The following is a 14,939-nucleotide window of genomic DNA, read 5'->3' on the forward strand; positions in this document are numbered from 1 at the left end:
ATTGGCCTCATTAAAGGATGTCCCCATCATTACAGCTGCAACCAACAACCAATAATGTGGACAAACAATCTATAGGGACGGGCAATTGCAACTAATAGAAAGTAACAATTAATGTTATTTTTTGGGAACTCCAATTGAGAATACTTATATGATTGAGAAATTTACATGTGATTTGTTCTTCCATAGGTGACAAAATTGCCTCCAGTTAGTTAAAAACTTTAACCTACGGCTTTGTTTCTGCAGTAAAAAAATCTACCAATGGATTTATTTTAGGTAAAAGTTATGGTTAGCGGAGGTGGTCGGTGGGATGGTGATAGGCTGCAGCGGGTTTTCGGAGAATCCTTTACTGCACGGGTAAGATCTCTTTCGGTCCCTAGGTGCAGGGGTCTGGATGTCAGAGTTTGGCGGTCTTTGTGTAGAAACAGGGGTCAGGGTGGGGGATGTAGCCCGAGTTCTGCAGCAGGATCTCGAGATAGGCTCGGACTGTGCTTGGGTCTGGCGGCTCGGCCTTCACCTGTGACTGACTCTGTTTCTTTGAAAGGTGATCTCGGATCGCCTACCAACAAGATCAATTCTCAGTGACTGTGGGGTGAGGATTTTCCCCGGTGTCCGACGTGTGATGCTGACGAGATAGTTGAGCATGTGTTGCTACAGTGTGCATGGGCGAGGAGGTCCTAGTCTCTAGCAGAGATTTCACAGGATGCCTGGAGACTGAGGGATCAATTCTCATGGGTCATCCGATGTTAGTCTGCTAGCCCCCAGTTCCGCCCTATGGCTATTAGAACTATATGCATTGCTTACCAGATCTGGCTGGCCAGGAATGCTAAGATCTTTGGCGGACACCGTATGTCGCCGAGATATGTGGTAGAGTGTGCTTGTGTACAAGCAAAGGAGCTTAGTTACGGGACCTCATCAGGTGGACCTCTGATAGTTCGAGATATCTAGGACTTCCATTCCGCTCACACGACGCCTCGTTTAATGTTTTTCACCTAGGAGCCCCCACCTCCGACCTTCCTCAAGATTAACTTTGACGGGTCGGTACATGATGGTGGATGTAGAGGGGGTGCTGGGTTCGTCATTAGGGACTCGAGCTCTCGTGTAGTGGCGGCTGGTGGCTGTTAGGTAGTAGAGACCTCGGTCCCCAGTGCCGAGCTGAGAGTTGCATGGGAGAGTCTTTGATATGCGCGGCGAGTGTTGCAGGCTCGCTCCATTATTATGGAGGGCGACTCGGCCACTATTATAGGGTGGATCCAGGAGGGTCCGAGGGTGTCGAGGTGGGACCATCCCCTACTCCAAGATATTTAGGCAATGGGTAGAGATGAGGACACCTTGCTGGTCAGGCATGTTTATAGGGAGGCTAATAAAGCAGATTGGGTGGCCTCTTACGTGGCCAGTCACTCAGGTGGCACTTTGTGGATGCAGGGGGAGAGCTGCCCATGGCTCTTCATGATATATTGTTTTCTGATTTTATTAGGTGTCTCTATACTCATGTACTGTGAGATGCACACCTAAGCGCAAAAAAAAAAAAAAAAGAGAGTTATGATTACAGTTTGTTTTTGTGGCTAAAACCATATAAATATTTTCTTCATTTTTTTTAATCGACTGATAAAATTGTAGATATAGATTTATTTTTCTTTTTAATGCAATATTTTGATTGAATATAGATGTGTTTTGTTCTTCATTGTTTAAATTAGGAACATACTTCATTAACATAACTATGAAAACATATAACCATGTTTTTAACATCCTAGCATCGACATCTTTAACTCAAATTTCTATACGGAAGTCCAAACATAACAGAGTATAATAACAAAATAAAAAAAGTTGCATAGGAACTGATATAAAATCTGAATGTACTTGCAAATAAAAAAAAATAAAATAGTCAAAACTATATCTTAAACATACTGCAAAAAGTTATATTCAAAAAAGATAAAATATAAATTAATAAGGTTAATATAGGGTACAAATAAGCGGAGCAACTTGCAATCTACTCGAGCTCGATTTGAGTCCAAACTCAACACGATTTTAGTATTACCAAACTTGAACTCAACTCGGATATCTCAAACAGTTTTTCGAATCAAACTTGAAATATCTAGCTTGAAAGTTCACCAGCCTATTAAGTATATATATTTATATTTTTAATAATATTGATCCAAAGAGGAGATTACATAGGAAAGTTTTTATATTCTAGGGTCCTTGTATTGATAGAAACATGTCAGATCTCCTAGAATTTGGCTAGTACTTAAGGAACTTGTACTTAAGGAACTTGTAAAAGAAGGCTTTTAGAAGAAAATCTTGTGCCTTAAGGGTGATCTACACGTAAAAACAAGTCAAATGATCTCTTTTCCAATATTATATTGGTTAGATGGCAACATAACTATTGTAGGATCTAACCTAGGCTGACTTAGACTCAAACTAGGTCTAAAAGTCATCTCTTTGCCATCCAATTAAGTCTGATGATGTACAAACTACCATCGGGCTTTAATATGACCCTGTATAACTCGCTGGTGCAGGTTTGGTTTTTTCGGCCATAGTTTTATCATTTTCCTCTGATTGTTGTGATTCCACTTATGGCAATGAATGACATGATGGAAGTAGTTTGATTTGAAATTCTTTCTATGGTATTTTTAGAGAGTTTTGAGACTGCTAGTCTCTATGATTCATCTTTCACTACAAAAGTTTGAACTCGTTGGGCACTTTCAAGTCAATTGTCACCATATGGCTGTAATTGGTCATGAATTTAGTCTCCTATGTAGTCTCAAATACTCTTTTTCAGTGATTGTTGGCCCTTACTGCAAATTTAGAAGCATTAGTCTTCAATCTTATTCCAACACATTTTCTGATGCATCCATGCCATCTTTGTGTCCTTTGATGGTTTTTTCCCTATCATGTTGGTCTTCTGAAGCCTCTGACCATAGAACTTGATAATGAGAGACCTTGATTATGTAGCTAGGAAGTTGGTGATTTCCAGCATACATCATAATATAGTATTTATATATGAGAGACCTGAAGTATGAAGCTGTATATCTCTTATATATATATCTGTGTGTGGCATGCAAGTGCTTTTAGTAACCTTTATTCATTGACATATAAAGCCCTATTTCATGTTATGTGCAACAAGTAAAACAAGACAATCTCCTTTTAAATTGTTGAAACAAATAATAACATATTGATACTTTAGTCTTTACGAGTTCATGCTACTAGGGACAAACTTATTTGCGACATTCTGGCAAAGGTGTTTGAACATTTTTTGAAAAAAAATTGCACATTTAAATAGTGAAGTTCTTGCTGACTTGTAGTAGAGCAGCTTATAGCATTTTTGCAAGGTTGTGAAGGAGTCCTCACAAGATTTGTTTGTTGCAATCACAGAGTTCATGAGTTTTGCAATAATGTGATGGAGTTCTCACAAGATCCATGCGTTGCAAACACAAAGTTTATGCTTTTTGCAACAGAGTTGTTGGCAATATTCTAGCAAGTGTATATGAGTGTTCCAACAAAGTCCCTACATGCATATACGAGATTACTTATTGGTCTATAAAATGTTGGATCCAGTATAGTTAAAGCCCACATTGACGAGTGTTTCTTAAATTTTGTAAATTCTGATAATAACGAGGGCATAAATGGAATTTTATAGTGTGAAGAGTCATTTTGATGGGGGTGATTTTTTACGGGTATAACCACATGTGTAGTTGGTCTCTGAAGAAAGTTTTAAATATCCTGCGGCACAAGCAATTTTTTTTTTGCTCTTTTATTTTTCCCTATATTTGAATACTATGATGTTGTCAAATAACCATAAAAATTTTATTTAATCTCTAGCAATCAAAAGGTGACCACCACTTTTTAGGCCAAATTCGCTAAAGACTTTGATCAAGACATTATTCGTAAAAAGGAGAAAGACGGTCCGGTTGTTATTATTTTGACAACCATGACCGTGAGAACATATAAAGGTATATTTTTAGCTACAATATTTTTTACTGCAAAAATCAATATTGTAATTCTTCAAATATTTTTTCTATTTTGTATCTCTAAAGAAAAAAATATGCTTATCGACATCTTCATCATCAAGATATTACTTGGATATGCAAATGGTGGAAATACTGGAGTACTAAAACAAGTTATGACATAGTATGAAATGAAATAATGTATTCAACAAAAAAGTTAGATTTAGCCACTATGATCTAAATATACCTATGAATTTGTGTAAAAGATTAAAGCACCAATTGCTCCTATTAGATTTATGGAGCATGAGCAAGAAATAGTTATTAGCCCTTAATAGGAAAGTATTGCAAACAAAAAAATGATTGAAGAATTGCTGAAATTGGATTCACATGATTATCAAGTGCAATCTAAAATATGATTATATCCGATAATTTTCTTGCATAAGAATCTTCAATTATTTAAAGTTTTTTAGGGGGTGAAATTCACGCGCAAGGCAACTTTAAAATTCATTGACACCTCCTATAGTTAGTGGTATAAAGCATGTTATGGTTGTAGGGTTGCAGTAAAAGTTTATGGTGATATTTTTTGGTGCAACCAATATGGTAAAAATGATTAGCCTCCAACTCCATGGTAAAGTTGCAGTACATTTTTTGTATCATACTTTAGTTTCTGAAAATGGATACATTATCATTTTACTTAAACAAAAATAACTGATGTATATCTATCCTTTGAAGTTATAAATTAAGCACTATCGTTGAGGATAAAACTGGTGTAGCAATCTTTATAATATTTGGAAAATTAGCTTAGCAGTTAATTGGTGTCTCGGCACCCAACCTTGCGATGAATACAAAATATGACAGATTTAATCTTCCAGCTGTTGTTAAAAAGATTCTTGATGGCGCTTACATCTTCCAAATTTCGTTTGGGTCACACAGTTTTAATGCCAATATTTACAATTTCAAGATAACAAATATTTTTTCAGAAAGTGAATCTCAACGTGATGTAGATGAAAGTTCTAGATCCAGACCTTTTTCGTCTCAAATTCAAGAAGAATCTATTATTTCGACTCCCAAAAAATAGATTCATAATGAACTTTTTCAAGAAACAACTTCTAGAAAATCACCAAACACAAGCCGGTAACATACATTAAATATTGTTCTTTTTCTTCTTTTCTTTTCTTTTTAAAAAAATGATATAACTCCACATTACCATTGCTGAGAACTATTACCTGCATCACCTGCAAAGAGATTGCAGTGGAGGTAATTCAACATTAAACATTCCCTTCCCGTCTATTCCTTTTTCTTCCATAATTTTTAATCATATTTCATTGTTGAATCTTCAAAATTTATTAATACTCTTATAGCGATTTAAACGAACAACTTATGGATGGTGAACATTAAAACTGATGTAAGTTCATTTGCTAATAGAAAATAGTATTTTTTTATTATAAAAAAATATGTTGGTAAGGTATTGAAATTTATTTTTCTTCCATTTTAGGTAAACCCTGCCGCGCAATGCGGGTTATATTCTAGTGAGTATGATTGCATGGAGATCTGACCTAAGGAACTCTTTTAATTGTCACAATGCATGCTCACTACACCTTATGCACGGCATGGGTGGTCAAGCCAAGCACGCGTAATTAGTCACGAATCCGAAACCCACGCGATCCTACCAAGACTACAACTCCAAGACTTCAATAATACAAGTACCCTTATATGTAAACATGTAGGATTACTAAATATAAATTTAAATATTTAAACATTTTAAAAGCAAAAACTAATATTTTTTTAACAATTGATCTTAAATTTTAATGATAATTATCATATGATCTGTAGGTTCCAAACAATCTTTCCCAAACATTTATGATCATCAAATTGCATAAACTCAATCCATCTTCTCATCTGCATTTCAAATCAGATAGTATTTGGAGTAAAAATTGTATAGAGTTGTTATTTTTCCTATGCTTGTTCAGCATTATTCCAGGCCGTTTGATCATAAATGCAACGGCTTCAGACAACCACTACACTGTGCAAAGAATAACCGCCTGAAATTTACCGTCAAACCGATGAGGGTAGTTTAGTCATTTTGATTTCCAACGAGGGGCAGTTTCGTCATAAAGTATTCTAATTTTTCAAACCCAAAGCAACGGCTCTCGTTCTGAGAAACCGTCACCGACAACCGTCCGATATCTAAATCCGACGGATCGTAAATCCCGATTAGAAAAGGAGGGAAAAAGATCCAGCCGTCCGATCCCCTTCCCATCCCCGCTCCACCACTTATAAAATCCTCCCGGGCCTTTTTTCTTCCCCATTGCTCTTCTTCCATCGGGCCCTTCGTCTCGCGGTCGATCCTCTCCGGAGCCTCCAGATCTCGCTTCTCTCCGCCATAGTCTCCCATTCTCGTCGGTAAATCTCCTGTTTTGCAGTTAATTTCCACACAGTCTTTGATCTCAATGTTGATCAGCTGAAGATTTTATAATCCGCATAGAATTTCTCTTTGTTTGTTGAGAGAGTTTACGCTTATGTTAGTGTACTTTTCGATTTGATCTTTAGGAAGCTATATACTTGATTTTTTTTCCAATTTTCATTGATTTGGGAAAATTTCGCGTTGGATCAGTGCCTTGATTCTCTTATTTTGTCTGTGTAATAGCTGGCAGAGGTTTTTCTCTCAAAATTCTTCCTCATTGTGCTGCAGTTCTCGATCTCATCTTTAGGAAGTTATGGATTTTAGTTTATTTTGAGTTTTATAGTGACTTTGGGGGAATACATTCTGATCAGTGTTCTGATTTCTTGATTTGATCTGTAAAATAGTCGGCAGATATTTTTTCTCTGAAAACTTTTCTTCGTTGTGCCGCAGCCCTTGACCTGATCTTTGGCAAGCTATAGATTTTAATTTTTTTCTTAATTTTGAACTGATTCTGGAGAAATTCTCGCTGATCAGCGTTTTGATTCTCTGATTTGGTCTGCAGAATTGTCGGCAACGGTTTTCGTGTGAAAATTTTGCCTCATTGTACTGCTGTCTTCGATCTGATCTGTGACAAGCTGTACATTTTAGTTTTCTTTAAAGTTTTGAAGACATTTTAGTAAAGTTCACTTTGATCAGTGTTTTAATTTCTTGATTGATCTGCCAAATAGTCGGCAGAGGTTTTCCCTACAAAATATTTCCTTTATTGTGCTCCAATCCTCCATCTGATCCGTAGGGAGCTGTAGATCTGAGTTCTCTTCTAATTTTGAAGCGATTTTTGGAGAGATTTAGTTCAGTCGGTGTACTCATTTCTCGCTTTGATCTATAGTTGGCTGTAGATCTGGGTTTCTTTTAGTTTCTTTTGATTTTCTTGTAAAATCGGCGCTGTTCCGGGTCTAATTTTCTTTTCTTGGCTTCGATTTCAGGTCAAAATGAGAGAAATCCTTCACGTCCAGGGCGGCCAGTGCGGAAACCAGATCGGTTCCAAGTTCTGGGAAGTGGTGTGCGATGAGCACGGGATCGATCCCACGGGGAGGTACACAGGGAACTCCGATCTCCAACTTGAGCGCGTCAATGTCTACTACAACGAGGCCTCCTGCGGGAGGTTCGTCCCCAGGGCGGTGCTCATGGATCTGGAGCCCGGCACCATGGATAGCGTCCGCACGGGCCCATACGGCCAGATTTTCCGCCCGGATAACTTCGTCTTCGGCCAGTCCGGTGCTGGAAATAACTGGGCCAAGGGGCACTACACTGAGGGTGCCGAGCTCATTGACTCGGTTCTTGATGTGGTGAGAAAGGAGGCTGAGAACTGCGACTGCCTCCAAGGTATATCAGTGCTTCTTTGCTGGCAGTTTTCAGTATGATCTTTTGATCCAGTCTATACAGTAATGAGAGAATTTTTCTTTTACTTCGTTTTGATTTCTCCTTCAGATCAGTTTGTCCTGAGTGGACGTTTTATAAGATCTTTGTCAGTTTAGGACCACAATATTTCTTGTTCTTATTTATCAGTTTGTAACACTGATCTTGGATTGCCGAAACATACCCTGATCTAAGCTCCATAATGTTGTACCAGGATTTAAATTTCTGGTAAATTTTTGATATTATCTGCATCATTATGTTAAATATGAAGCTTTTTATTTTTAATATTTTTCATGTTTCATGGGAGTATTTGATTAGTGATTCATGATGGTTCTTTAGTTGATTTCACTGTGGGTCTTTTTTATATTTTCAGTTCAACCGGATCTTATGTAGGAGTTTTCTTAGGGTCTGTTATTTATTTGAATTATATCACTAGGACTACAGTTTTATTCAATTCTTAGGTTTGATTTATGAGTAGTAATAGTGGTTTAGTAATTGCTTGATGATCTTTTAGGCCTTCCTTGTTCCTGAGAATTGTTGGGTTTTCTTTTCCTTGATAGCTAAAATTTACAAAAAGAAAAGCAGTGGCTTTTGTTTGTAGAACTCATATCACACATTTTACTTTTCTTGCAATGATCTTGTCTGTTTTGCACTTCTGTTGTTTAAATCTAGTTTCTGTATCTTCTTAATTATATGACATTTCATTGCAGGGTTTCAAGTTTGTCACTCACTTGGAGGAGGAACTGGATCTGGAATGGGAACACTTCTGATATCAAAGATCAGGGAGGAGTACCCTGATCGGATGATGCTCACATTCTCTGTTTTCCCATCTCCGAAGGTTTCTGACACAGTGGTTGAACCCTATAATGCTACCCTTTCTGTCCACCAGTTGGTGGAGAATGCAGATGAATGCATGGTCCTAGACAATGAGGCTCTCTATGATATCTGCTTCCGCACTCTGAAGCTGACCACTCCTAGCTGTAAGTTAATAATGTGTGCTTTGTTCTGCTTGGAAAAACCCATGTTTTCCGCTTGGTATGTTTTTATGCTATAAGGATATCCTATGCTTGGATTTGTATAACTCATGCAGGTTCTGTCTGATAGGGTCATTATTTATGAATTTCTCTAGTTGATTCTGCCAGATTCAGTTATGTTATCTTTTTATTCTTTAACAATCTGGCTTGTTCATTTTTAGAGGCATCGATCAAAGTTTATGAAAGTCTGGAAGTCAGTCAGATTTACTGCTGGGTAAATTTTAGTTCTATTGATTCTTTAGTAATGGTATCTCAAGGCAAATAAGATTTTAGTTCTATTGATTTTAGTAAGGTCATTTCAGTATTAAAACAAGATTTATTAATTTTTAAGGTTGCAGGTAGGTTAAAGTGCAAAATTTGGCCCAACCTGACCAACCCTATAACCCAATCCAACCTGATAATGACAATGCTCCCCTAAACCTTAGTTGATCAGTCTTTTGGAATTTTTGGCTTGCGTTTGGTTGAATTGCTTTGTGTTTTAATAGGAACTTGATCATAATTACACTATAATTTTGTGCAATACTGATTTTTTTCCGTCCCCAGGCCTGACTAGTGTGTAGGTCAATGAGAGCGGATAATTAGATACAGGGGTGTGGAAACTGAATTCCTAGTACAAAAGAAAAACTTCTGAGATGCCAATATAATTGCTCATTACAGTATCAGAAGACTGATCTGTAATATTTTGCTAGAAAACAAAAATTATTACCCATCTTTACACATACGAGAAATCACTCACTGACGGACAAGAGGCGTCGACAACGTGAGCTTTACTGCTGGGCTTTCAGCCTTCTTGATCCAACTGCATTACTTTTTGAGACTATTGCTTGTGCTTGGCTCAGGATATCCGCATAGGTCAAAGGAAACGAGGAGGCAAGCTCCCCAATCTTTCGCATATCTTGCTCATCCGACATAGTATGAATCACCGAACCTGCACTCAAGAAGAGTAATGCTTTGAAAAACGCATGATTCATTAAGTGAAAGACACTAACCGAATAGTTAGAGATGCCGCAAGCAAAGCTCATATAGCCTAATTGACTGCAAGTTGAATAAGTTATGATCTTCAGTGCTACCCAATAACATATAATTATATATTATCTGTCCCAGAATGTCTTTAAGCTATGCTGCCTATTTGAGGAACATCATTGTCTTCCAAGTATCAGATTCATTTGAATATGAATTCTATCGCGACATTTATACTACGATAGTGGGCACATTGCTGCACAATAGGTGTAACAAAAATGGTTTCTAGATTAAAGAGATCTGAGTTGATCTGTTTGCTTTGCCAGATTAAAGTTATGCATGCACTCCATAATTTAGCAGTTGTTTAAGGCCATTTGCTTTGCCAGCACAAGTTCTTTTTGTTTCTATAAGATTTTGTTATATTTCAAGTTATTATAAGATTTACAAACTTTAGTATCCTCCTCTCACTGGATATTCATTGTTCTCGTTTTATTCCACTTAAACACATGCCTTTTATTCCACTTCAGCACATGCCTTCTAGTTCATTCTTTTTCAAAATTAGAAATGTGTTTCGTATCCGAAGCATGTCTTAAATCTGTTCTCTGCTTGATGATTGATATTAGTTCTGAAATCCACTTTCATTTCTTTGAAGATGTACGATTCTGCTTCATGTAGATTTGTATAGATCACTGGCATCTGGTATAGTGTTGCTTTCCCTGACATACATGTGCATAAATTTTGTTCACTCTCATCAGTTGGAGACTTGAACCACCTCATCTCTGCGACCATGAGTGGGGTCACATGCTGCCTTCGGTTCCCTGGGCAATTGAACTCTGACCTCCGGAAGCTGGCTGTGAACCTGATTCCCTTCCCCCGCCTCCACTTCTTTATGGTTGGCTTTGCCCCCTTGACCTCTCGTGGGTCACAGCAATACCGGGCCCTGACAGTCCCTGAGCTGACCCAGCAGATGTGGGATGCCAAGAACATGATGTGCGCTGCTGATCCTCGGCACGGCCGCTACCTCACTGCATCTGCCATGTTCCGTGGAAAAATGAGCACCAAAGAAGTTGATGAGCAGATGATCAATGTCCAGAACAAGAATTCTTCCTACTTTGTGGAGTGGATCCCCAATAACGTCAAGTCCAGTGTTTGCGACATTCCACCAAGGGGTCTCTCTATGGCCTCCACCTTCATCGGTAACTCAACCTCAATCCAAGAGATGTTCAGGAGGGTGAGCGAGCAGTTCACAGCCATGTTCAGGAGGAAGGCCTTCTTGCACTGGTATACAGGGGAGGGTATGGATGAGATGGAATTCACCGAGGCTGAGAGCAACATGAACGACCTTGTGTCGGAGTATCAGCAGTATCAAGATGCTACTGCTGATGAGGAAGGTGACTATGAGGACGAGGAAGAAGAGGAGGTGCCCCAGGACATGTGAGGGCAAGATGAACCGAAGTGATGCTATGCTGGTTTGTTGTGATTGTGGCAGTATTATGTTGCAAGGTAGCAGGTATAGCTTGTGCTAGCTCCCCGCACATTCTCATGCTCCAGGATATGTAAGGTCCTCCTTTTACGTGATCATCCTCCGTTCTGAGTTGTTATTTGTGCTTCTTCGTGAGCCAACCTACCCTACTAAGTTGTTTCTAGCAGGTTGCATGTTGATTGATATGTTATGAGATTATTGCCATCTGCATGCTATTATTCTGTGGTTCAGCAAGGTCTCTCCTTAACTTCATTCTTGTGAAAATCAGTGATCAACAGCATGCTTTTCCTTCTTATGTCTCCGGCAGTGCTGCTTTTGTCGGTCTCGGTTGCGGCATTGTCAATTGTCGTGCTTGGACTTATAGTTGAAATAATAAATTTTATTAGGTACGGGCTTTTGTTGGTAAAGAGGAATCAAATGATTCAAATGGAGTTTTTAGTAATGTATCAATAAGATAGACCTATGCTACGAATTGGTTCATGCCATAAGTAAACATGGACACTCAAAAAATCTGTTGGGCAGATGGATTCACATCTCTTGCAACTTGCACGGCTTTCGGTTTTTGGTGCGGAAGCAATTTGCTTACGATTACATCTGTCTCAAAGTATCATTTTAATGCATTTGTTGGGCAGGCTCGTACACATTGAGTATATCCTATACATGCTGCAGCCCAATGCCCAAAAATGATGGAATGAAGCCTGGGTAAGAAGGTGGGCTGGCCTGGCCCATTTAAAGCGCTAAATCTTGCTAACACAGAGAGGTAACCATGGGTTCAGGTGTGTGGGCGGCGTACGCATACCACAATCGTCCATTTCGAAGCTGCGATGTGCGCAATAAGGGACCCACTTATACGACGTATATCCTCAATACGGTGAAGGTGGAATAAAAGAATCTATTTAGATATGAATATAAATTTGAATATCTGATTAATATCTTATCTATGAAAAAAATGGGGTGCAGATAGGAAAATATGCCTTTTATTTGATAGTTGTAAGGTTTAACTATTTAATTTATATTTATATCTATATTTTTAATATTTAATTTGTACCTATATTTGTACAATAAATATAGGTATGTTTTGTATTTTTATCCAACTTTCATATCTGCATATAAATTTGTTAAAGAGAGAAAGATATAGCTAATACTGATATTTTATCTATATTTGACGTACTTTCAGTTCTAATTTTAATGTTCCCGTCCACTCATCGAGAAGTCGACCAAATGTCTCTTTCGAATCATTCTTTTCCTTCTCCTTCATCTCCCTTTTCTACTTTACTATTTCTCAACCCCTGCCATTTGTAGGAAGAGAATAGGGAGAGAAACCAATCATACACTCACAGGTCAAATCTGCCCTCTTGTTGGAAAGCCTAGATCTCCTCGATTGTTTTCAGAGAATATGGTGGAATGGGAATACGGAAGTAAATAAGATAACCCAATCGTAAGCTCGAGATGGTTGATGTAAGGCTACAAGAGCACGATAGAGGGAAAGTGCGAGGAAATCTGATGTGATCTCAGATCTATTTGACTGATCTTAAGAGTAGATGTCTAAAACACTTTTCCAGATAATTTTTTTTTTTTTTTTTTTTTTTTTTGTGGGTATTGAACCGAACACCTTGATCGAATAATAAAAACACTATATTTCTCCCACTTCTCCAGAGGCATTAACATATCCAATGTGTCATGAACATTCCCCGACACAGCGTTTGAGTGACTTGTTCTCAATTTTGAGTGAACTCAACCATCTCCTTAATGAACTCAATGGCCAAACCCAGTTTATTCCAGGACCTCAAAAAACTATACTTAGATAAAAGAAAGTTGCCTGCCCCTTCGTTTATAGCCCGTGTTTTCATATCACAACAGCGTGTGGCACCTTCAAAATTCCCCTACAAAATGCTGAGAGCCGGCCAATCTAAAGGATGGGAACGCCAACACAAAGCACTATGGGGATCGGAGTCATAGCTACTTACCTCATAGAGCTCATTGAATGTACAATCATACCAGCACTAACGCATTGGATCCTATTAGAACTCCGCAGTTTAGTAGGTTTTGATGAGAGTAGTACTGGATGACCTACTTGGAAGTCCTCGTATTGCACCCTCATTGAAGTACCCCGATGTTGATAATTCCCAACTCTCCTTGCTTTTCGCATCTTACATATTTGTCCTCAGTTAGCTTATCTATATATTATGTTGCCGGCCAACATCAATAACCCTCTAGAAAAATATCTGCTTGTTAGCGCCAATCCATTGACATCAAATACAAAAGAAAAACAAAAAAAATAAGAAGAAGAAGAAAGGATGTACATAATATAAAGTAACTAAAACCAATTGTGCAAAGACCAAGCTTCCTCGGTGTTGCTGGAAATTGGACCCGGGGGCGATCTTCGGTCGGAGAGAGGGAGCAGCAGGTCCTCCCGGCGGGCCGGTGATCCGTTGGCGGGTGGCGTCCTCCGTCTGGGTGCCTGCAGACAAACCGGTGGCCGGATTTTCCGGCGCCGGCCCTCCGACGCTCAAGTCAGAAAGGGGGGCAAACAGTGTGGACAGAAGAAGAGAAACAGTGTTTTGTGGAGTGCGTAATTTTTTCCTCCAACCCCCCACCTGAGAAGCCAAGGCTCCTTTTTATAAGCGGGGGTCGGTTTACCTGTGATGTAACGGGGCGAGGCCATAGTACGGCTCGGCATGTGGTTCAGGTCGGCGCACGAGCAGGCGAATCATTGCGCTGATGTCGGCGATAAGGGCGTCGTACGACCCGAACTAGCACGCTACCAGGCGAATTATTGCATTGGTGTCGGAGGTAAGGCCGAGATCAGAGACTTATCATAGTCGATTATCATAGTCGATTGGACTTTACTGGGCTAGCTTGCCGTGGAGAGCTGAGAGTCCGTAGATGACAGGAGCCATGCGCATTAATTGTGGAGTAAGCCGGAGATCCGCATTAATTGTGGAGTAAGCCGGAGATCCGCATTAATTGTGGAGTAAGCCGGAGATCCGCATTAATTGTTGAGTGAACTGGAGGTTTACAGTGGCCATGCGCAATAAATGCCGGGGGAGCGGCAGAGTATGGTCCTCGGCCGGACCTCAGAGGGGTATGGCCGTAGTAGGTGGCTGACAAAGGTAGACCTTGAGCATCAGGGTTTTCCTAGGTCGGAGGTTCCGAGGTCGGATGTCTTGAGGTCGAGCGCTCCGAGGTCGGACGCCGACTTCGGCCGTCCAGGGTCGGCGATTGTACGACTTCTTAGGGGCATTTGTGTCACGGGGGGAAAAAATCTTATTCCCCCAACACTACCCCCCGACTTCCGAGTTCGAGCGGCTTGTAGGCTCGGACGTGGGAAGTAAAGACTATCGTTAAAGTTGGGAGGAATCTTATCCACACCCTTGCACTTCTCGGCACCTTTATGACGGGACCCGCGCCCTTGGGCGCTTCGAGGTTGCTTTGTTCAGCGAACTAATGATGGGGCTTGTATCCTTACGTTTTTCGAAGCAGCTGTAATGGGGGTGGCGCCTCTCGGATCTCCGAGATCACTTCGTGCGGCGGACCCATGATGAGGGTCCTCGAGCTCGACGAGGCGGCGCCTCGATCTTGTGGTCGGGGTTCCCCGCTCATCAATGAGCATGCCGTTTCGTGCTTCAAAACAGACACGCGGCATGACCTAAGGTCGGACGCTTCCGATCTCGTGTTAGTGGATCATAGATCTAGTGAGG

The 14,939-nt window shown here is 39.9% G+C and overlaps 1 protein-coding gene across 1 annotated transcript; it reads left to right on the forward strand.

Annotated features, from left to right (window-relative positions):
- Positions 1–6,225: 6,225 nt before the first annotated feature.
- On the forward strand, positions 6,226–11,468 carry TUB6 (beta-6 tubulin). The gene is made up of 4 exons (XM_039120282.2): positions 6,226–6,344; positions 7,329–7,728; positions 8,472–8,741; positions 10,511–11,468. The coding sequence occupies exons 2-4, from the start codon at positions 7,335–7,337 to the stop codon at positions 11,191–11,193; spliced, it is 1,347 nt and encodes a 448-aa protein (XP_038976210.1). The 5' UTR covers positions 6,226–6,344; positions 7,329–7,334; the 3' UTR covers positions 11,194–11,468.
- Positions 11,469–14,939: the final 3,471 nt, after the last annotated feature.

The sequence above is a fragment of the Phoenix dactylifera genome, chromosome 2, assembly GCF_051530095.1.
Source record: "Phoenix dactylifera cultivar Ajwa chromosome 2, Ajwa_hap1_PhDact_Kaust_v1.1, whole genome shotgun sequence".
NCBI classification, from domain to species: domain Eukaryota; kingdom Viridiplantae; phylum Streptophyta; class Magnoliopsida; order Arecales; family Arecaceae; genus Phoenix; species Phoenix dactylifera.

Coding starts and splice junctions, on each gene's coding strand:
- TUB6 (XM_039120282.2), top strand. CDS start 7,335: ATGAGAGAAATCCTTCACGTCCAGGGCGGCCAGTGCGGAAACCAGATC. Junction 7,729..8,471: donor GAACTGCGACTGCCTCCAAG/GTATATCAGTGC, acceptor ATTTCATTGCAG/GGTTTCAAGTTTGTCACTCA. Junction 8,742..10,510: donor GAAGCTGACCACTCCTAGCT/GTAAGTTAATAA, acceptor CACTCTCATCAG/TTGGAGACTTGAACCACCTC.